The 22926-nt window shown below is 34.5% G+C and overlaps 1 protein-coding gene across 6 annotated transcripts in view; it reads left to right on the top strand.

The window, feature by feature from the left end:
* The window catches only part of SNTG1 (syntrophin gamma 1), a 332986-nt gene that overhangs the window by 220164 nt on the left and 89896 nt on the right, over nt 1–22926 (top strand). For 3 of the 6 annotated variants that reach the window (XM_054060099.1, XM_054060097.1, XM_054060100.1), the window contains 5 exons: nt 505–640; nt 14516–14618; nt 16014–16096; nt 18336–18466; nt 21860–21989. In XM_054060099.1, the coding sequence (XP_053916074.1) occupies nt 505–640; nt 14516–14618; nt 16014–16096; nt 18336–18466; nt 21860–21989 (583 nt within the window). Of the gene's footprint in view, nt 1–504; nt 651–14515; nt 14619–16013; nt 16097–18335; nt 18467–21859; nt 21990–22926 lie in introns of all 6 variants that reach the window. The other 3 variants (XM_054060101.1, XM_054060098.1, XM_054060096.1) reach the window with 2 other exon arrangements.

The following is a 22926-nucleotide window of genomic DNA, read 5'->3' as shown; positions in this document are numbered from 1 at the left end:
GACATAAACATACACAAAGCACTTCAATTTAATGTAGGAAAAAGGAAACCTTCTATAGGCATGAAAATTTTCTTTCCGGGTCACTATTAAAAAAATGTGGTTTATCCATATAGACTAGAAAATACTGTCCGAGTGGCAACAACAGTGTCTGAAAGCAAATATTCTCCTCTAAAAGGCACTCTCTGTTTTTCTTTGATATGACATGGGCCCAAGAGAGCACATTGGACAAAATAGACTGTGTGTACTGATTAAACTAGCCAGAAGGAGTCATAAATAAGAGGGATGCTCAAAGAAGTACAAGTGTGCGCACACATAGAGTCCTCTGACATTTCTCCAGCAGTTACCATATCTGTTTTATCTCTTCAGAATTGTCATTGGCTACAGTAAAGTCAGACTGGTGCCAGGAAGAAGCTTTTTATCCAGGGGTTATCTAACACCTGTACATATTTTTAGGTCTTTTTTTTTTTTTTTTTTTCTCTACAACGGGTCTTTGTCTTTTGACAGTTTGTTCGGTGGAGGAGGAAGAGGAAAGGAGAATGGACTCTATATATTTTTCAATAGTATCCAGTGTTGGACTGTTCCAGCCAAATACATGGAGGTTTCCAGATGGCCCACCCCATACTTCTCAACCACTAGTATGGTACAGTATGGTACTGGTGTTTTGGTATCTGTTTGTCAGCACTGGGCCTATTTCTAGGTGTATACTTTTTTCTTAGTGGTGGCCTCATAATTCTGGTGTCTTTCTACAAGCTCAGTTTGGTACTACCTGTTTCCTGTTAACTTTTTTTTGCAAGACTGTGGCCAGTAACAGAGCCTGCACTATAAGAGTTTCACAGATCACAAGAAAAAACTTTGGTGCACATGTGGCTACAGAGGGAAGAAACTCTTCTTTAAAAATTACAAGGGTTACCTTTTCTTTAGATTTTACTGCAGAGACCTTCAGGAGTTGTTGCCTGCCTGTGCTGTTAGTTCTCTTCTGAGCAAAATGGGAAACAGTCAATGCTCAGGCTGAAACAATGTTACCAGGATAATGATATATATCTTTAAATGAGGTCTAGCAAATGTACATAGCTCTATTCCACTTCACATGCCCTTCTCAAGCCAGTACTGATTCCTAATATTTCAAAGGTTCTAATTATGCAGAGCCATTAAAAGGAGAGTTCAAGGGAATGTTCTACATCAAAAGCCTCCCATATTTTAACGTGTTGGTGTGCAGTAGCAGGTACTGAAGGTATTTCTACATTCTCTGAAATACTGAAATGCCTTCCTTTCTATACTCTTCTGAGTATAATATATCTACATATTATATAGGTAGACAAATGTTTCACAAAATCTTTACCATGTCTCAGTCATCTGAAGGGTTTTTTGACATCTTTTGTTTAGTTAGATTTACATGAAAAATCTGATACAAAACATTCAAAATCTCTGTGCACTTCATTCAGATCATACTATTTTATTTCTGAATTACTGATTACAGAGAGGAATGTTGGTGAGAGCTAGCATTTACCATAATGAATGCTGAAAGATAAAATATTTTGTGGAAGTTTTCAAGGTTATACAGGCTATATCTGTAAAGCATCTTTCTCTCAATCAATAAGTGGTGTTTTAGAGTATAATTTATGCCGTACACAACAAGGACAACACAACAAATCTGTGAGACACAATATTATTTTTTTTCCAATTAAAACACTGGGAGTTTAGGAATTAGGCAATACCAAGACATTTATATTTTTACTTTTACTGCTGTGACTAGATCATATAATATCCCGGAAAGTATCAAAAATGAAATCTTTGTATCTCAGCAGGAAAGTGGGAGTGTGCTCTTTTGAATCAGCTTTCTGCATAGGTGTTCCTTAGATAGCTTTGAGCTTTGAATTACATAGCTTCAGCACTGTTTTGCTTATTTTCTGAGTTTTCATAGAAACTGACAACACAAAGGAAACTGGAAATACAGAATTATAAAGGTGAGAGGGACCTATACTTTCTAAAAGTGAGGCCTGTAATTTGTGCATTCATTTATGATGGTCCAACATATTCACCTAACAGTAATGTAACAGAATTTTCTAAAGCATTTTGGGTTTTTTTTACTGTTGATGTTGCAATTTTTGCTTTGGAAAACACATCCACTCTATTTAACAGTCTATAAATTATGGGTTTTATAAGATGATAATTTGCTGTTGGCAAGAATGGCTTTCCATGGGGCTATTGACTATTTAGGAAAAATAAGAAAAGGTAAAGTAAGGGTTGCAATAATTTAATACACTTAATCGTTTTGGATGAATATACCAGATATATGCTTAACCTTGAAAGTCATGAAGACCTCATGCTATAAGCTGATTAAACCTGTAATTCTGCACATTTTCATCATTATGCTTAAATATAAATTAGCTTTTTTATTTCTTTGGAATTACATGTTAATATCTTTTATTTCCAAAATATCTGTAAATGTCTTCCAGTTAATTAATATCAAGAGTCAGTACCTCCAAATTCAGTTTGTCCGAGACCCTTGAAATTTAGATGCTGATGAAAATGATCCTAACAATGTTGAGGTGCTATTTTTTGTGAAAATTTCATATTACAGTAGAGCTATGTTGGATCCTAGTACTGGAAAATATGTATGTACTTGTCTAAAAGTGTTAATTTAAGTATTTACTAAACTGGGCTAGTTTTTTCTTACAAACATTTATGAAGAACAAAGTAATTTACTCAACTTCAGCTAAATACAGTACAATTATTCTACAGCAGAAAGGCTGCCATAGCATTAAATGGCGTGAAATTGTGTTGTTTCAGACATGAGATGTGGTATTTAGGTACATGGTTTAGAGGTAGCTTGGCAATGCTAAGTTAGGTGTTGGTTCTATGATTCTTGTGCACTTTCTCAGCTGAAAACTTTTGCCAGTGAGCACATTCCCTGAAATAAAATTTCTTTCTCAGATATAGGGCTGAGATTCTCAGAGATGCCGAAAAGCTTAGCAGAGTTAACTGCATATATTGATCTAAAACATTATTTAATTATGATTTTGTCCAAGAATTATTTTCTATATCACTGTGAAGTTGATAAAATTTAGTACGGAACAAATAGGACTAGGCTTGTACATTAATATTTATTCACATTTACAATTAAAATTTGATTTAGAATTCTTTAAGACCATTTTGTATTCATTTTTCATGAGCATTTATATGCTGGTGCTTGATTAGCGTGACTATTCATGAAAAGTAAATGTTAAGGTCATATTTGCCAACAGCAGATCTTATATTGAATATGTAAATGTGAAATTTGCCACTAGCTGTATGTTTGACCCCAGCCATGCAATGGGATTAGTGTGAGCAAACTCTTATTCTGGGGCTGATCTTACCTTTTTTCCCCCAGAACTGAGTCTCTGCTTAGTCAGACAAATATTCACAATGGTGTTTTCAACAGTTCTAGACCTATTTTTGTTCGTAAAAGTATTAAAAAATTAAGAATGGACTTCAACATGCTGTGTAAACTGGATTGCATTCACTCTCCAGGCATTAGGAACTGGAACAATAGCTGACTTGTCATGTAGTTTAGTAATGCGCATGCATTTTGAATACTACTATTGATGTTTTCACAAATTGCTTACATAAAAACTGTACTTGTTTAGTAAACGTGTTAGAAATTTCATATAGAACTCAGTGTGAAATCACTTACTCTGGTAAATTTGAAATGTGGAACAATGTATTGGAAAGAACAGGGGATTCTTTTATATTTAGTAGAGAAGCAAGTGACTTCAGGGCTAGAAAACTCAAACCCTTCAAGTTCATCGCTATAATGGGAAAAAAAACAAACCGAAACACCCAGAAGTGCAGTATGATCAACTGTGAAAAGAAAGAACTCAAAACCCTTTAAAATGGATTATTTGATTGAAATAATTTCTTCCTAATGAGGAGCACACATTACCTGAAAAATCTGGAGGACTTATTTGCAAGTTATTGTCCAGTTTCTTTTATAGCTTGCTAGAAAAAAAAAAGAACCATTTCTGCTTTCAACTTCGCTTTGATTTTTACTCTCCCTTTTTTAAAAAAAACAACTTATTGTTGAAAAGCAAAAGCTTCTATCTGAAGCTTTTTGTCTTTAGCATAATGTCTTCTAGCAAAAGTAAGATATATATCCATTCAGAAAAGGTTTTCTTTATTCCAGTTGTAGCTGGGTACTCAAGGAATCATGTAGATAAATATGGAACAATTTGGTTTGTTCTGTGAATATAGCTGACTTTTTTTATTTTTCTTAATGTAACATGCATAATTTCTCTTGACTTTTTCATTATGCTGAATATTTTATGTGACTTCTGTGTTATAGATTGAGACTTCTCAGTGTATATGTCATTCTTCTAAGGTTTTACTGGCTAATTTCTCAAAAATGGCTATTGGTTTTGAGAGGCCATACACAACAGTTTTCTTCAATCCAATTTATGATTATCTGCTGGAATACGTTGTGTTCTCATACACTGTTGGATAGCTCATACAATATAATTATTTTTTTTCTAGAGTACTGAATGCATTATCATGCACTGTATGCCATAATACCTGCAGGCCATAAGCAAAATCTTAATGTTCTCTATAGGACATATTGATATTATTACCTCTTGTGTTGATTTTCCCATTTAGTTTGTCAGTAATTTATTGACTGAAGCTCTGGCCTATATCCAGCAGCAAGTGTTTTTGTGGCAGCTCTTATCACCAGAAAGTGACAATCAAGTATAACCTGACTTTTTTGGAGGTTACTGGATGGTAATAAAAAACTTGCTTAAAGATGTTTCTGGGAAATCCATGATGGAATATTTGGTATGGTGTGTATTATAGTATACCATACCCTCAAAAATCTTCTTTTTTTTTAGTCCAAGAGAATGTTTCTTATATTTTTTTCTGCTTTCATTTAAAGAAGATTTTATCCATCTTTTGCTCTCTGAAACTCTTGTTAGAAAAGAGCAATACCAAGAATTGATTGTTAGCCTATGGAGAATTAGTAAATTATGGTTCTTGTTTATTTTTACTGCTTTATATTATATTGGACTGAAACCCACTAAAATAATAAAATATGCATGAGTAATAAATTTCACAAGCATGTTGTGCAGATACGATGAGTAGGAGGAATTTCTGCATGTTATTTGTGTGTTAAAAAATACTAAACCTTTTAATTTTTATGTCATGGATCCTTGAAGGTGAATGTACAAACCCTCTGGAGGATTCTTAATGTTCTGCAGGTGTTAACAGCTTTTTTCTTTAATATTCTCCCTTACATGAAGAGAACATGGAGAGCAAAAAAAGCCAACATAATCTCAGCATAGCCTACTGTTACAGTTGGTTTCCAATTATGATGAAGTCCAAAATCCCTTGCGTTTTAAATAAGGAATCCTCTGTAGACTGATGGGATAGCCTATCACTCATCTGGCTTTACACACCAGTGCAGATAGGATGCTGTGCTACGTTTTGGCAAAGCTATGTAGAAATCAGTAAATGCTATTATAGCAGTAGTGTAAATGTTTCTTCTATTTTAATTGGAGTTTTGCTTTGTTTATTAAGAGGATCACACATTTCTCCCAGAGAATATTTAGTCAATATTTTATTTGGAAAGCGTCAATGAAATTGATCCCAAACAAAATCTGGTTCCTGTGTAAATTTCTGAGCTATCATACCAACGAGAGGTTTACTGCTATACACAATTGTAATAAAAGTGTGTGGTATTGGTAGAGGATTAAATAGACACATTAACACAAATAGTTGAAACTAGAATTAGACTTAAAGATTTATAGTATTTGATGATGGGGTTGAGTAGTTTGCCTAGATACACAGTGATGCTATTATTCACATTTAGAATCTTAAAGTATTCTGTTTTCAAAAAAAAAAAAAATCAAGTTTCCTATTTCATATCTTAAACAAATTGTAAAATGAATGTTGTTTAATGTCAGCCACACTAGAAACAGTTCTACTGAGTAATCCTACAGAAGCAGAGCCGTACAGGGAGTAGGTAATGTGGAAACAAAGATACACACTTCTGAACTCCGTCTTGTACTCACCACATTACAGATATACCAAAAAAGCTCATGAAACTTGGAAATTTCCAGATTTGAATTGGGGTCTTCTCGTCCCTTTAGTATTTTGTGTGTTTTCATAGGTATTTTCTTGTCATGAGTAACTACACTACCATGTAGGACTGAATCCATCTTTGGGTATTTTTTTTTATTCTGTAGACCACATTTACAGACCAATAGTAGTCCATGGAATTAGGAAACATTAAGAAGATCCGTTGTTTGGAACTATAATCAACATTTGCATTTGAATCAATAGCCTGAAGCTCAGCTGGCATAAGTCAAAGAATGTACTGATAGATCACAGTAAATAGTGTATTAGAGTTGGAATCTATATAGGGAATTATTATTTTCCATTTTTCGTAATATGATATGAAATGCTTCAGTTGAGGGACCTATGGTGTCCCTATGACTTATGGTCAGGGACTCCAGGTTATGTGTTCACAGATTTGATGGACTTAAAATTTTAACAAATCCTAATGTCTTACTTTTCGTAGTTTCTATATTGGAGTAATTGTGTTCTAATGATTTAGTATGAACTATGATGACCAGTAAGTGTAGTCTTTTGTGAAATACCGTTCAAAATTAGGGTACATGACCTAAGAATGTAAATAAAGCACTTATAGCAGTATTTTTTTATGAATAATATTTATTAATGGTACTGACATTAATGAAAGAAGAAAATGAAATGAAAGCAGGAAAAAGCTGCGGAATTCTGCTTTCATAGTTTATTTTTGTTCAGGTGTTTACATTGATATCTTTTGCTGAGCCGCTCCTGTATTACTTTTGAAAAGATAAACATGCAACTAAGCAAGAATTGTAGTCTATTCTGATTGAAAGATTACTAAATATTTTAGTGTTGATTATGGAGAATAAGAAAGAATAAAGATTTCCAGAAAACTGTCATGAGATGGTTTAGACAAACTTTTAAATTCTCCATTCTACAAGTGTTAGATTAAAAGTTTAAAAAAAGCTTTTTTTTTTTTTTTTTTCCAAATTGACAGTAAATATATCACTGAAGTGACAATGTTCTCTTTTTACCTTGGAATTGCATTTAAGAAAGAGCTGACAGGAGCCTGTGTCCTCTGTGTAACCTATATATGGTCCTCTATTGGCTGATGGATTTTTTTTCTGTGTGAGTTAATTCTATTTCTAATAAATTATTTGTGAAATTAATCTCTTTCTCCTACCTCATCATTACACTTATTCATGTTGCTTACATCTGATTATTTTAGTCATTTCCTCAGAAGGAAACTCTGTAGATGTCTCTTAGTGGCAGCTAATATAAATGGCCTACTTTGCACATGGACTTGAGACATGCTGAAATCCATTTTTAAAGGCAGATCACTTGGTTTTCTATGAATGCTTTGTAAAAAAGTCTTGAGGTTGCTTGTTCTGGTACCCCTGTGTGTAAAGCTCACGAGCCTGTGAAAAGAGAGCAAGGATTAATGAAGGAAACATGAATATAGCTATGACTGGTGTATTGTTTTCCATCTGAGAAATCATCCAATGGTGTAGCTTACACAAATGCTGTCATTTGGAATCAAGAATAATTTTGTTTCAAAGTGGTCAGTCTGATGGGACTTGTCAAAAAGCATCAAACCCTGTGAATCTCTGTATGTTGCTCTGAAGTAATGTTTTGTATAGCGCCTTAGTAGCTGGAGCATTCACTGTATGGGCTATCTTGATTCAATTCCTGTATCATCTTGAGAAACCATAAACCTCCATCTGCCACTTTTCAGAATAATTGCTTAGTGGTAGGCTTAGCCGGGTATCTTTGCTGTAACTACGAATCTTACTGCATCCCGCTACACGGTTTTTTAAACAGTGCCAGTAGCAAGACACATACAGAAAAGGGTTCTGAATAGAAGGACACATCTTCCTGTACTTTCGTCATGTCCACCATGCCCTACATTTTCTTTGGCCTTGTTTGAGGAAGCTCCTAGTTCCAGTGTGCAGCCCATTTGGGTTTGTATCTAAATATCTAATACAAGTTCTGGAAAGAGGCAGCAGAAAATTAAAACTTACAACGATGGTAGTGTCAAACTATGGTCTGAAGTGCACTTTGTGTTTCACAGCCCGAATGAGAACTGCTGTCATAAAATGGTATTCTAGTTTTCTCTGCATAACAGTAAAATAATTTTTCTGAAGGGAAAAAAGAAGCTTTGATATTTTTGTTGCTATATTTGTTGATTAACTTTCATTATTAGCAAATACTGTGATAAATGTTAGATAATTGAAATTAAAAACACCCCATGCGGTAATATTTTTTATGCATATATTCTGTATTAACTACAAGTCTTTTACTGAATAAAACAGTTAATTTTTAAAAATAATCTAAGACAGTTGTGTGAATACATCGAGCCTTTTAGCTTTAGGCCTTTATCTGATTGTGCCGAAATGTATGTTCTGGTATCTGCTGTTGGACTCACTACTAGTGCATTGTGTACATCTCCACAGTGGCAAAGAAGACATCTTCTACTTTTCCTTCCCTATACTCCAGTCTTTGTAATTCAAGGTATTGGTGGATAAAATTCATCAGTAGTGTACGAAGGAATATATGGTCTTATTCAGGAAGAATACTTACTGAAGTCAGGGGGACTTCACACTTCACTGTTTTCTTGAATATATTGAGAGAGACTTCAGCATATGCTCAAATGTTTTTTTGAACTGGGACTTAAAGGTTTTATAAAATTAAAAGGCAATATCATTGTAGACATTATAAAAAATTCAGATGAGTATAATTATTATGTAAAGATTTTATTCAGCAATATCACACATCACCATAAAATTCACTTCTTCAGATGGCCCCCTTGCAATCATTGCAGTAATTTCATGGAAATACAGACACTGTGGCTCCAGAAACACTGCCTCTTCTAATGTCACTGTTTCATACAGCTCCTGGTTCACACAGCTGTTAATTTGCCTGTCTCACTTCACCCATGAATATCCTAACATTATATAAGACTATTTGTGGCAGAAGTAAATTAATACTTGAACCCACTGGTAGAAAGCTTATGCTTTGCATAAGAAAGTTTATTGGCAATATTTAATGTTTCTGTTTATGTAGTTTGTTTCACATCAACTTATTCTACACATATATATATATATAATTTCTAAAAGAGCAGCAGGAATTTAATATATAGCCATAAAGTTGATGAGGAGATGTCAAGTTTTTTAAGTGCCACCGCTTCTTTCTGTTACAGGAATGACTTCATTAGATAATGTGCACTAAAAAATCAATAGCTACTATTGCTCACTAGATGAAATATATTAAAAAATACAACTAAATCAAGTAATAACAGCAATATTAAATAACTTTGCATTATTTAATCCATACAACACCTGTATCAACACATTAATTGTTACCATTATTCATTGTTAACTATTAAAATAAAAACCCGAGACAAGTTTGTCTGAAATCTCGGGCTTTGTAGATGTCACAAATATTAAAAATCTATGATTTTATAGGAAAAAAAACCCAAACCAACATCTTGAATAGACAGTACAACCTCTGACAATAGAACAGATTATTACATTTCAACAATGAATGTGCAAATCCTTTTAACGGTTCCTGGTCATGCATTTGCTGCAGTCTGGCGTGCAGTGTTTTAGAAATTGTTAGGTCAAATGCATAGGCATGTGGATGTCTTCTGAAGGGAGGTGTTCTGGGGTTTATGATGGGGAGATACAATCCTGTTAGATTTCAGATGTGTTAGATCTACTAGTGAATTACATTTTTGTCACGCAAATATTCCATCAATTTAGTGCTCTGAATTTGTCTCGCCATTGCCAAACTCTCCATATATAATTAAAAACCCCTTAGGAGTTCACTGCACTTTTCTTTGGAAATATTTGATTTATTTCTTATATTTTTTCTATACTTATTAAAAATCAGTATTTCTTCCAAATATATGTTTCTTCTTTACTTTTTAAAAGTTGGGTCCATTAATATCTTTTCACATATTAGGGGAAATGTTTTAAATATTTGTTTTTGCAATAAATTAAGAAATGCCTTCTCTGTTAGCAGTAATGGAATGAAAATACCTTACTCAGGTGCATTACATTAATATTGAACATCCTTTTTCCATTTATACACAGTGAGAATGAGGCTCTAACTGTACTCCAGGGCTGATAGGAATTGTTATTTGTGGCTACCATTGTGGTATTTTGATTTTACATTTATTATAGAAGCACCATTTCTTAAAATAACCATTTTATATTTTAAAAGGAAAAAAAAGCATTTAATTGTGAACTAGTCACTTTTCAAGTAAATAGATGTTAAACTATATTCTACCTAATACTGGAATATTTTTGTGAGAGATGGAATCATCATGAAGATTAGTGATCAATCAGCAATTGAAAATATTTTTGGAAGGTTCAAACACAGTTCCATAGAATAAGAAGTGGGGGGTGGAAAAAAATTGCAAACTTTTTGAGGTGACGTTGTTTATTTTATTGAGAAAGATGTGGTACCACCTTAGTGCTACTGTTCATCCTTGAGTGAATCAAGATCTCCACAGTTCTCTGTTTTTCCTATTTAAAATGTACTTTAGCCTTCAATGTGGGAAATAAAAACCACCCAAAACAAAACAAACCCCACCTTTTTCTAATATGTGGACTAATGTATCAGGAATCTAAGAAATTTGATATAATTATATAAAAATATGGAAGTAGTCATTGCAAAATGAGAAAAATCCTGGAAGTTTACTTCATGACTGCAAATTCTTAAGAGAGGTTCATTATTTTCAGGAAGTAGAAAATAGTCCTTGGCTTTTTAGTCTTCAGTCATTTTTATCATGGAAGCAATAGGTGATGGTGCTGGAAAAAAAAAAAAAAAATCCTGAGCTACTTAGTCTGATCAACCTAGCTTTAAGTTTTCCCAATAAATCAGAAAATATACCATAACTGAAAAAGATGTTAAAGGATTTAGATAGTCTACTTCTCTCTTGTGTTTGAAAGGAACCTTGAAATATTTCTTGAATTATCACTGCCAGAAATAGCCAGAACATACGTTTTCAGTGATAGTGCTTAATTGACAAGAAATTGGCAATGTTTATACAATAAATATGAGACAGCCTTCTTCTAAGTAAAGACAGCAGGATATCTGAGCAGATATATGTCCGTGTCTTCAACTATAAGTGATATAATGATTGACAACTGGTTTCTTCACTATGTTCATTAGTTTACATCAGTGGTAAAAGCTTGTTACTGCTTTATGAGTGAACATAACAGCATTTCTTCAGGTCCATGTGGCTACACTTGGGCAGATAAATTATTTTTTTCATGAATGTACATTTTTCAAGCCTGAACAAACAATGCATCTATATTTACACAGTCCTCATTTTGCCAAAATATCTCTACAAAATTTTGAGCTAAACTGATGTTAAGCAATGAGGAAGTAAGAAGAAATCACAGAATCACAAGGCTGGAAAGGACCCATTGGATCATCGAGTCCAACCATTCCTAACACTCCCTAAAACATGTCCCTAAGCACTTCATCCACCAGTTCCTCAAACACCTCAGGGGAAGGCGACTCGACCACCTCCCTGGGCAGCCTATTCCAGTACCCAATGACTCTTACTGTGAAGAATTTTTTTCTGATATCCAACCTGAACCTCCCCTGACGGAGCTTCAGGCCATTCCCTCTGGTCCTGTCCCCTGTCACCTGGGAGAAGAGGCCAGCTCCCTCCTCTCCACAACCTCCTTTCAGGTAGTTGTAGAGAGTAATAAGGTCTCCCCTCAGCCTCCTTTTCTCCAGGCTAAACAACCCCAGCTCTCTCAGCCGCTCCTCATAAGACTTGCTCTCCAGCCCCCTCACCAGCTTTGTTGCTCTTCTCTGGGCACGCTCCAGAGCCTCAACATCCTTCTTGTGGTGAGGGGCCCAGAACTGAACACAGTACTCGAGGTGCGGTCTCACCAGTGCTGAGTACAGAGGGAGAATAACCTCCCTGGACCTGCTGGTAACCCCATTTCTGATACAAGCCAAGATGCCGTTGGCCTTCTTGGCCACCTGGGCACACTGCTGGCTCATGTTCAGAAATAATTAATATGTTGGTATCTTTGACTGTTGTTAGAACTTCAGTCATGTTTATAAAATTCTAGAAATTCATACTGTATTGTATTTTCCAGAGAAACCATTTGACTCTCTGTTTTCAGGTGGGTTTTTTTTTTTTTCCATAGACATAACTTGCCATAACAGCTAGTCACTACTTTTGTATTTTTCTTTTTTAATCTTTGATCTCTTTTTAGTCTGTGTTCTACATGTTGAAATCTAGTCACTTTCTGAATCATATGTTTCATACACTCCAAAATACATTTCAGTAAATTAAGTATTGCTGATTTCAACTAAAATGTGTACCAGCTTAAATTCCTCATCCTAAGACATAAAGAGGTTTGAGAGAGAAAGGTTAAAGAAAAGTGTCGCAGTAGACTACTTATGGCAATATTGGCCTTTGCAGAACAATATATTATCAAATGAAATTATGAGGACTAGTGACTTGTTTTACTCTTGGAAGAAGAAAGATTCAGGGGTAGAGTTTACTGTTTCAACCTCTTTCACATAAGATATCCACTTATTCTTAGGTATCTTAACAGGTGACTTTATAAATTAAAGTTGATAATGCTGTAACTTCATTTGTTTCTTCCTCATTTCCTAAGTAAAACAAAACAAAACAAAAATTAAAAGGCAGGGGAAACTGTATTTTTCCTCCGCTTTGTCTATTCACATCACTCATTTCAATAGAGAATTCACACCTCTAAGATTCTGCTTTATCTTTGTCTATTCTGAACTGTGTGACTGCTGCATGAAAAAGGAGAAAGATGAACTTTCTGTGAAGGCTGAGGATATGGTATGACTTTTCTGATAGAATTCAGAACTTTAGAGTCTTGATCTACTCTTCTGCAGATTGCAAGTCATCTTCTTTCTGTCAAATTCTAAGGTATAAACCAGCATAAATTGGAAGTGTTCATCAAAGAGGCTCATGTTACACATGAAGCTTTTGGCATGCGGTCTAGGTTAATGACATTTGTTGTAATGTATGTGTAGTTATTTGCACACGTACCTATAAATACAGGCTACTCTGCAAATTGTGCCTTGACAACCACTATGATATTTTAAACAATAAAGAGCCTAAAATTCAGATGCTGAATCAAATATTCTGTCCTCATATGTTGTATATGTCGTCCTCTGCAGCAACCAGTGTGGACTAGGAAGTATTGTGTTTAAAGGCAAAGTCAACATTTGTTCTTGAAGAATTGCTTTAAGTTAACTTAATGTAATGCAATGATTCCATGTGAAAGCATCCTTGAATATACTTAAATACATGCATGTAACTAAATCTCTTGGATAGATTGTTGATAGGCATAAACTAAAGAATAACAGTCCTCCGTAAATTATTTACAAGGCTTTCTCACAAGCAGCAGCATGACGGAATGCTTATTTGTGTATTACCCCGCTACTATGAACACACAGCAGAAAGGCAGCAGATACGTGCTAGTTTAAAACATTTGTCTCTGTGTAGCAGCCGTCTGAACACTGCTCTCAGAAAGCTGACTCTCGTCACAATATGAGTGCGGTCACTCAGACAGAGGCATGGTGCGATCTTCTGTCTTTGTAAACCCAAATTAAATCAACCCTTGAAGAATTTTGACGTTATAGAGCCAGAAGAAAAGGAAGTGCTTGTTCTCTGAACTGGAACTGGTGCTTCTTGGCTCTCATGTTATAAACCAATTAAAATGTTACTTGTCCACTGTTAAGTATAGCATTTTGTTCAGTTTCTTTTGTGCTGCTCTGGGAAGGTGCCTGGGGTTCCCATTCTCTTATACGTGCCTGGGGTTCCCATTCTCTTATATGTGTCTTGAGATGTCTGTCAGCCATAACACACTAAAGTTTAAGGCATGGATAAGAACTGTAGGAGCAATTGTGGGAGAGTACATGAAGACTAAGAGCATTCTCAGGTTGATGGGTGGTCATTTATGCATTCCTGTGTCCAAAATTCAAGCTGCCCTTTGGCAAAGCTCAAGCTTGTGCTTATCTAAGATCTAAGGCTTAAAATAGGTACTTCTCTTTTGTGGCTGTAAGGAAGATTAGATCTCTCATCCATGCTGGAACACATCGGCTAAATATAACTCTCACTGTTGGAAAGATATATTTGTAAGGTTATGGCACAATTGTGGAAACTACTGCTGTTGTCTTGGTTGGAGATTTATGAGACAACCTTGCAGGGGGAAAAAAAAAAAAAATATACATGGAAGCTGGTGTGGATGATGCCTGAAAGAAGGAAGTGCACATCTGAACAGTGTCAGGAAGCGTGCTGTGCAATAGCACAGTGCAAAACCAGTGCTATTATAGTAAGCCAATGCCCCCACCCACCCCATTACCTACATGAGGGACGAAAAACAGAACAGACAAACATACAGCATTTATTTTATTTAGAGGTATCCTGTTTGTATTTCTCTTTCAGGTTCAGGTCCTTCGCAATGCAGGGGAAGAAGTGACCCTAACTGTGTCCTTTCTAAAAAGAGCACCTGCTTTTCTCAAATTACCACTGAATGAAGATTGTGCATGTAAGTCTTTATTAACTGGCCAAAAGAAAACTCAATTCAGTGCTCATGAACGCTTCCAGCTTCTGGACCTACTGTGCATTGAGGGTGATTGAGAGTAGCTTTTTAGTCAGCATTACTGTCTGAATATGATCAGCTTATATTGCCAGGTCTTGTAGTAACACTCACCACAAGTGAAAAATTACTATCTTTCCTGGAAAAACAGATCACCCAGCACTTGGCAAATCAAGAAAGTTGCATGTAAAACAACAAAATTGTATTAGTTTAGGTTTGCTTCTATCCTGTTGCGCAGTATTTGAAAGCAGTTTTTTAGGCAGCATGAGATAACATTTTAGTCTGAAAGAGTTTTGTCCTGTAAATGTGGAAATGAGATTGTGTGTCTATATTTGGAAGGCTTAACTTTTCCATTTAAAATTCAGAGGCTTTAGTGGAGGTGTCTGTCTACCTAAAAATAAATTATTCTCAGATGATTAGTATTTTGTTTAAGTCCAACTGAGTTTTAGTCAATGAGCCCCATGAGACACATATGGAGACAGCTGTCTTCCTTTAATTATATCAGATTGTAAGTGTGGTGCATAATTATAGACAGTTGCAGCATATTTAAGCATATTCATATGTCAGCCTTTGCCTTTTGTCACCGCTGCTTTCCTTCTGCTTTTTGGTCCTAAGAGGATAAAATAAATTGCTCGATTTTTAAGGAACAAAACAATAAATTCTTGATTTTAGTATTTTCTGTCTTTGATTTTAAGTTAGTGGGAATTAAATAGACTACATTATGAATTAATATTTTTATCCTATTGTTCAAATACTATCTTTATCTTTTTCTTAGACATTAAATTTTAGTAAGACAAGAAAAATATAGAACACCGTATTCTTAAATAAAAATGTATCCCAGTACATTTGTCCCTTTTATAAAAGGTTGTGGTACCACAGAGTACTCTGAGTAACACACTCAAACATACTTCTGAGTTCATATTATCACCTTGCTTATGAGGTATAGCACTGTAATTTCCTAAACTGAGAATAACAACAGTGTTGTCTGACTTGTTCTTTGTAGTGAAAATCAAGAGAGGAGGTACACACTTTCCTTCTATTTCCAAATTTGCCAAAAGTTTTTTTCTTTTGTTTTGTTTTGTTTTACCAGACAGGTAACTTTTTTTTTTTTTTTTTTTTTTTTTTTTTAGCAAAACACAATGGGAGGTTTCTTGAGCCTCCACTCAGCTTAAAAAAGCACTACACTCAAATCACAAGACAGATACTGGCTAAATGGAGAAAGTAAACTAGCGTTAGATATGACAAAACTAACGGGGAGCAGTGAGTGCATACATAGATACACAAATTTGAATTGTGGCGTTATAAATTACTGAAGATTCTTTGATTTGTTCATGTTTGTATTAGGTGCCCCCAGTGACCAAAGCAGTGGCACATCCTCTCCCCTGTGTGATAGTGGTTTGCATCTCAACTACCATCCTAACAACACGGTAAGAACTTATATATCTTTGATGGAATTACACAGAAGAATAATACTAAAATAGCTAAATTGAAGTAAATAGTAAAGAACAGCTACATGAGAGGTACTTTTATTAACATCGGACATAGCTCCAGAGGAGGCAAAAAGTGTTGCTAGATATTATGGCTGGGAATTAAACTATGACAAATTATGAGGTTGTACCTTCATAGATGTGGTAATCATTTTTATATAAGCAATAGGCTTCTTTCAAAAGTTTCTTTCTTCTACAGTATTTCCAATGTAGAGGAATTAGAATTATTAAAATGAAAATATAGCTATTTAAAGAAAAGCTAGAAAATTTTCTTCAGAATATTTTTCCACAGTTTTTATTTAATGTATTAGCTAAAAATTTTTGGCAAAGGATGATTTAGGTGCATACTTTTTTTCTGGTTTTAAGGTAAGAGCATTTTATTTCTAGTAATTTAAACTTAAAATTTCACTGAAGAACAATACCATTATGAAGCAAAATCTGCCTAGAATGAAATGCTGCAGAAGTTGGATCAGATTTTTAGAAGAAAAGATGCCTTTGAACTGCAACACAGGAGGGTTAACAATTTTCTTAGCCAGGAAATGCAAAATTTCCATTATTTTATCTAGTTATAAAAGGTTTTTCTCCTGGGTATTTGACTTTGTGATAGGTAGAAATGCACAGATAAAATAAAAAGAACTGAATATATAAACCGGTATACAGCATAATTAATACAGAACTAGTATAAAAATCATAAAGTAAACATTGTTATTTTTGCATTATTATTGCATTATAACTTACGACCATATTCTGTTTCCTAAGCATTGGTGGTTCTCATGAAGGAGAATTCTGATTCAGAATTTGGAGTAAATAGGACTAATTTTGGTATTTTTTCTGTTGCACCCGGATCTAGGCCTAAAATTTGCATCTAGATTTTTTGCTACATCTCAACTCTACCCCCAAGTTTAATCACAGATGAAAAAGGTTCCTGAAAGCAGACAGAAACATTAAAAATTCAAGACATTCAAAACAACAATTTAACTTAGTCTTCCTAGTCAGTCATTCACTTATTTGGCTTGAATCTATGGGATGTTTCACCAGAGATTCAGTGATTTAAGTAAGTGAATTGACGTATGAAAAGCCTGCTGTTCAGCTAAATTGATGTCCATGGTGATCTTTTATTTTATTTTCATAAAAGATTTGTGAACATGTATGTAAAAATGAGGTTCAAGTTGGCAAAACTTTACAATTCCATAGATCTTACACAAAGATCACACCCTAGAAAAATAGAGACTGTACTTAATTTTTGTAACATGCATTTTATAGAAGCTACAGTTATATGAATCTGGAGATAAAAAAAAAAAGAAAGTATATGATGCGGGATCAACAGGTGCAATTTTACTGATATACTACAAGTGCTACACACTTTTCTGTGAGGATCATGCTTCTTCAGAAAATAACATAATCACTGGCACTATATTGTAAAGCATTTCCTAAAGGAAGGAAGGGATGTTGGATTTTCAATAACAATTTTTGATAATTTCTGTCTTTATAAGCACCGCTCATTCAAATATATATTCTGTAAAAATAATAGTGAAATGATATTGTAGATATTTTAATTCTTGTTCTTTATAGATATGGTCATAGTCATGATAAAGTTGAATTTTCATATACATCATGTATTCTGTAAATAGGTCAAATTCAGATATGGATCATAAGCATTTAGTTTCAAGTAATCAATTTTCATCACGTTAAATCTTGTTCATAATTATGAGATTTTGAGGTGATGTCATTAGAACAGGTGTGCATGTAAATGTGTATGAGGCCACAGAAAAAAACTGAATTATTGTTTTACAGTGAAGAATTTGAAGTTTGCCTTTATTCAGGTTACAGGTATAAAACTGGTAGCTAATAATGTGATATCTTGTAAATATTCACTTTAATTCAAGACTAGCCAATCCAAAAAAAAAAAGACACCATCTGTTTTCCCTAGGTTTTCAGAATACTGCTCTTCACACTTCTTCTGAGCATATTGTTGTTGAAGTTTATATGGATTTGTTTTATTTGTGAGAAAAAGTTCAGAATCTCTGCAGTGCTATCTAAAGCTGATACCAAATGGTTTTACAAAGTAGAACACAATGCCAAATGTAAATGTAAAGTTTTTGAAGGCTATCTCTTTCCAAATCTGCTGAGTACTAATAAGGAAGTCCAAAACTGAGAAGGATCTTTTAATATTTTTCAGGATACATTATCATGTTCCTCATGGCCAGCATCCCCAGGACTTAGGTGGGAAAAAAGATGGTGTGACCTCCGATTAATTCCACTCCTTCATTCACGGTTTTCCCAGTACCTTCCAGGATCAGATTTGTGCAGGTAAGGTAAAGGAGTTCAGAAAGTTGAAGCTGCTGACTTCTTGGTTTACAGATACAAGCCTTCGGGAGCTGCCTTGTTAGAGGAATGTCATTACTAGTTCCACCACAGCTGTCAGAGACATGCACCATAGGAGATTTCCTAAAGGTCTATTTACATCTATCTCAGCCCGTATTCTTCTCTAACATCAGCCAGGATCAGGTATGTGGGAAGACGTGATCTTCCTGCTTGCACCTAGTGGTTAGCCAGTTTCTTAGTTTGAGATTCTGCTTAGGTCATCGTATTTAATAGCTGCAATTGCATGATAGTCAAATCTGAGATCTGTTCTGCTATATATGTCAGATAAGATATGGAACTGAATAGAAGTACTTACATGGCAAATTAGGACATATTCAACTATTCATAGATCTAGGGTTTTAAAATTCATTCTTCTGCATCAATAAAACACAACCTTAAAGTGCACATTATAGAACTTGTACATTGCATAAAAAGATTTTCTAGGCAGTAATGATATTCCTGGGACTTAAATTTCCAGAAAATAAATTTTAAATTATATTCATACCAGAAAAGCTGAATTAATACTCAAACCTAGAATAACTACACTGATAATTCTCTCCTTGTGTTCTTGTATGCTGTCTAATAGGAGCAAGTAATAGTACTTAAAGGAAACAAAACTGTAGTATAAATATTAGAGAGGAAGTGGGTTTTCTTGAAAAAGCATAGAAACAACATTTTATGTTGCTAGCAAGACAGTTTATGAGTGTTTTAAATTACTGTAAACATTTTAAAATGTGACTCACTCCGTCTCAAAATTATTTATGAAAGGTAAATACTTTTAAAGAGAATGCTATAAAGAGCAACATGAAGAAAATATATTGAAAATAATAATAGAAAGAACATGAAATGTAAATTAATTTATTATCTTTTAGTAAGTATTTAAGTTACCTTTTAGTTAGTATTTACAGGGCTGTTTTCACTCTATGGAGCCTAATAACTTTTTAACTCTCAGTGTTTGAAAAGATGGAAATACATGCTATCGTTATCACATACACTATTACACCTCGTAATCATATTCTAGCTTTTATAGTGGAATGCTTGAAACACATGAATTCCAGAGGTTATTCATATAAAAATCTAGAGGGCATTCATGTTAATCTTGGAAAGTTTATTAATTTCACATCTAACTCTTGAGTTCTAGATGGCACAGAACCTGAGATGTGTAACTGAATAAGAATTCATCTGATCTTAACTTTTTTGCTGTATTATAAAGTGATTGTTATGATTGTAAAGTCATTATAAAGTAATATATGTTCTGTTTAATATAAACCACATATTTAATACATTATTTTTCAAGCATGTTTGGTTATATGGACTTTTACTGGTAGACTAATTCAGGAAAATACTAGTACAATAATCTAAGGCTAATGATATCTACTACAGGGCCCACATTCAAAAGTAATTTATTAGGTAGCTGTGCTTCTTATAGTCTGCATTTTTAAAATTTGGGTCAGAACACTCTGATGAATGGATTTATACGTGCACAGATCAAATATCTAGGAACAGCGGGAACAGTCAAATGCATCGGAATTACTGTGTTTGTAGTGTAAGTAAAATTTGTGCATCAAAATTGAATCTGGAATACACTAGGTTGTCTTTGCTTGTACGGGTTAGTTCATGCATTAATAGATTCCTTGGATTCCTAGTTTGGTTTACAATAGACTGAGAAGAAAGGAGAGTCCTGAAAATAATACTATTTTTCTTAAAACAGAGAATCCACAAATTTGTCTGAGCATAATGCTATGCTCTTTATGTGAGGACTGAGGATTTTATTCTGGAAGAATTTATTTTTTTGTATTAATAGCCATTTAAAATAGAGGACATAGTAAATCAAAGCTAGCTACATTAACTGAAGATGCACTAAATAAATCTTCCTCAAAAACTGTACCTAAATTATCATGAAAATGAGTTATTGAAAGAAGTAGCTCTTGGTTTATATCTTTGGGATATTAAAAAAAAGTCACTACCTGAGTGAAAAGGCAACTAAACTGATAAGTGAGCTGTTAGATTTAGATAAACCATTGGTCTGTGCATGATCCCATTAGGATGTATAAGCCTTATCCTCCTGTAAGAGCTAGTTCTTATGTTGAGTCCCCAGAAGCAAATGCGTGATGTTAATGTTTAATGCTTCTTCCGACTGTAGGAAAAGCCTGTACTTGACATGGAGTCAAAAAAAAAACCCAAAACCAACAAATCAAACAAACAATCAACCCCCCCCCCAAAAAAAAAAAAAAAACTCAACCTTTGCAGGTTTAATTTTTGTCTTGAGGTGTCAGAGACTCATCAGTGACATTTAGTTTTATACTGATGGTAACACCAATTTTACCCGAGCCATTCTCAAAGAATCTGAATGATGTACTTATTTTTAAACCATGAATTGTTCATTAAGAGATGGATTTGTAGCAGAATGTGAGCAAGTGGAGCTTGGGTTTTGCTGTATTTTTAGCAGTCTCTCAATCTGGGATATGGATTAATATCTTTTTGGTTCTGAAGCCAGAGACCTGTGAACCTTCCAAAGGCTATAAGCCAAGAAGGTTATTTACTGAAGAAGTTAGGTCTGCTGCTGCTGTAGCATCTGAAAGTTTCCTCTGGTTCTGTAATTGCTCAGCACTCAGTGGAAAGTCAGTCTATAACGTCTGACAGATTATTGTGTTGGTGCCCAGATTGGTGCTGGGGTGGATGCACACAGATGTCATTGGATGTCTCTTGGCATTTCAGTATGTTTTGCTATTGCTCCTGTATTCAGAAATGCAATTGGAAAAATTATTAATGCCACCTGATTGATTTTGAATTCTCCAGCTTTTCTGTCTGTAGTTTAGAAGAGGATCAAAATTCTGTGCGCAAGAATGGCCAACAAGCTGTATCCAGACAAGACTCTTACTGTGTTTAAACAGTATATTATAAAAATGAAACCAAAGTTGTTGAGAAAAAGATATTGGTATTCCACTGAGTTTTGCAAATGGTTGCCTACAGTGTCCAGTGCACACTTTCCTCTCTCTGATCTGTAGTATTAAAGTGTTAACTCTTTTCATATGCATCAGCTATTTCACTTGTTTAGCTTCTGAAGCCATGCAGTGTTGGTCCAGGTTCTCTAGAGCTAGTCTACAGATTTTTTTTTTGTAGCTTCATGGAAATTTAATATAGTCTGAGTTGACCTTTTAGCATGGTTGTTCTAATATGTCAGGTATTCATAAAACAGGAAAACCAGCAATTTATGAGTGTTCAGTGGCTGACCTTTGCTGTAGTTGAAAGAAAAGCATTTCTACAAGTATTGTTAAGATGATATGCTAGAACAGATGAAATTTCATTCTGAACTGATCTGTTATGACATGTCTATAGGCAAAATGCGTTCCAAGTGATTGCTGTGGATGGGGTTTGCAGTGGAATAATTCAGTGTCTCTCTGCTGAAGACTGTATTGACTGGCTACAAGCAATAGCAAGTAACATTTCCAACCTCACAAAGCACAATGTAAGTATGGATCCAAGTAAGCCAGAAGGTTTCCCAATCATGTTTGATTATAGCTGTCACAAAAGCCTAATGGGTTCACTCACAGAATTATCTGCATATAAACAATGCTCGAGGCTGTCTGAGAGAAGTCAACTCAATTTGTCATCAAATCAGACTTTGTGAGAAATCATTGAATGGGAAAATATTCTCCCCTACAGTCACACAGTTCACTTCATTGCTATCAGAGTTACTCATTTCTTAGCAGTACCAGCTAGCTTTAGAAACAAAGACCAGACACACAGAAGAAAGCCAGGTGTGATGGGTAAGCACATAGAAAAGCAAAAAATTCTGTACTTTCTTGATAGTTTGAAGAAGCACATCTATCAGATCTGAAACAGATATTAAGTCTGTTTAGATATCATTTAACACAGGGAGAGCAGCAAAGTGCTTTCATGATATAGATACAGATGTTCGTTATCAGCAACAATTAGATGCATTTATGCTTTATGCACTGCACTTTTATGATCTGATCTTGTGTCTTTTTATTGAACGCAAAATAAATGTGATGTTAAAGTTTTGCCAGACTGCTAGTGGGTTCAATTGAAAGGTCTTCTGAACCTGGCTAGAATGTATTTTGCCTTTGATATGTAGTTTTTTTCTCTAGAAATCTATATGATACCTTTCCTTTTTTATCTCAAAAAATACAGAACTCATGGGTAACTCCATTATTCTGAATTGAGTTGTAACAAGAAAGCCCTTGAGGAGTTTATTTATATTCTCTCAGATTTCCTTAAATCTGCTTTAGCCTCCCAAACCTGCCTCAGAATTTGCTTTTGTCTCAGATACAGGGAACACATGGAAGGAAGTTGTATTTCTTGGAGATTTATATTCAAGATCCAAAACTATGTTCCATCTGGCAGCAATATGTAAAAGTCATTGTATTATAAAAACGTGACAG

Source organism: Cuculus canorus, chromosome 2 (genome assembly GCF_017976375.1).
Source record: "Cuculus canorus isolate bCucCan1 chromosome 2, bCucCan1.pri, whole genome shotgun sequence".
NCBI classification, from domain to species: Eukaryota; Metazoa; Chordata; class Aves; order Cuculiformes; family Cuculidae; genus Cuculus; species Cuculus canorus.
Note: the sequence above shows the minus strand (reverse complement) of the source record. Positions and strands in the feature narration are given on the sequence as shown.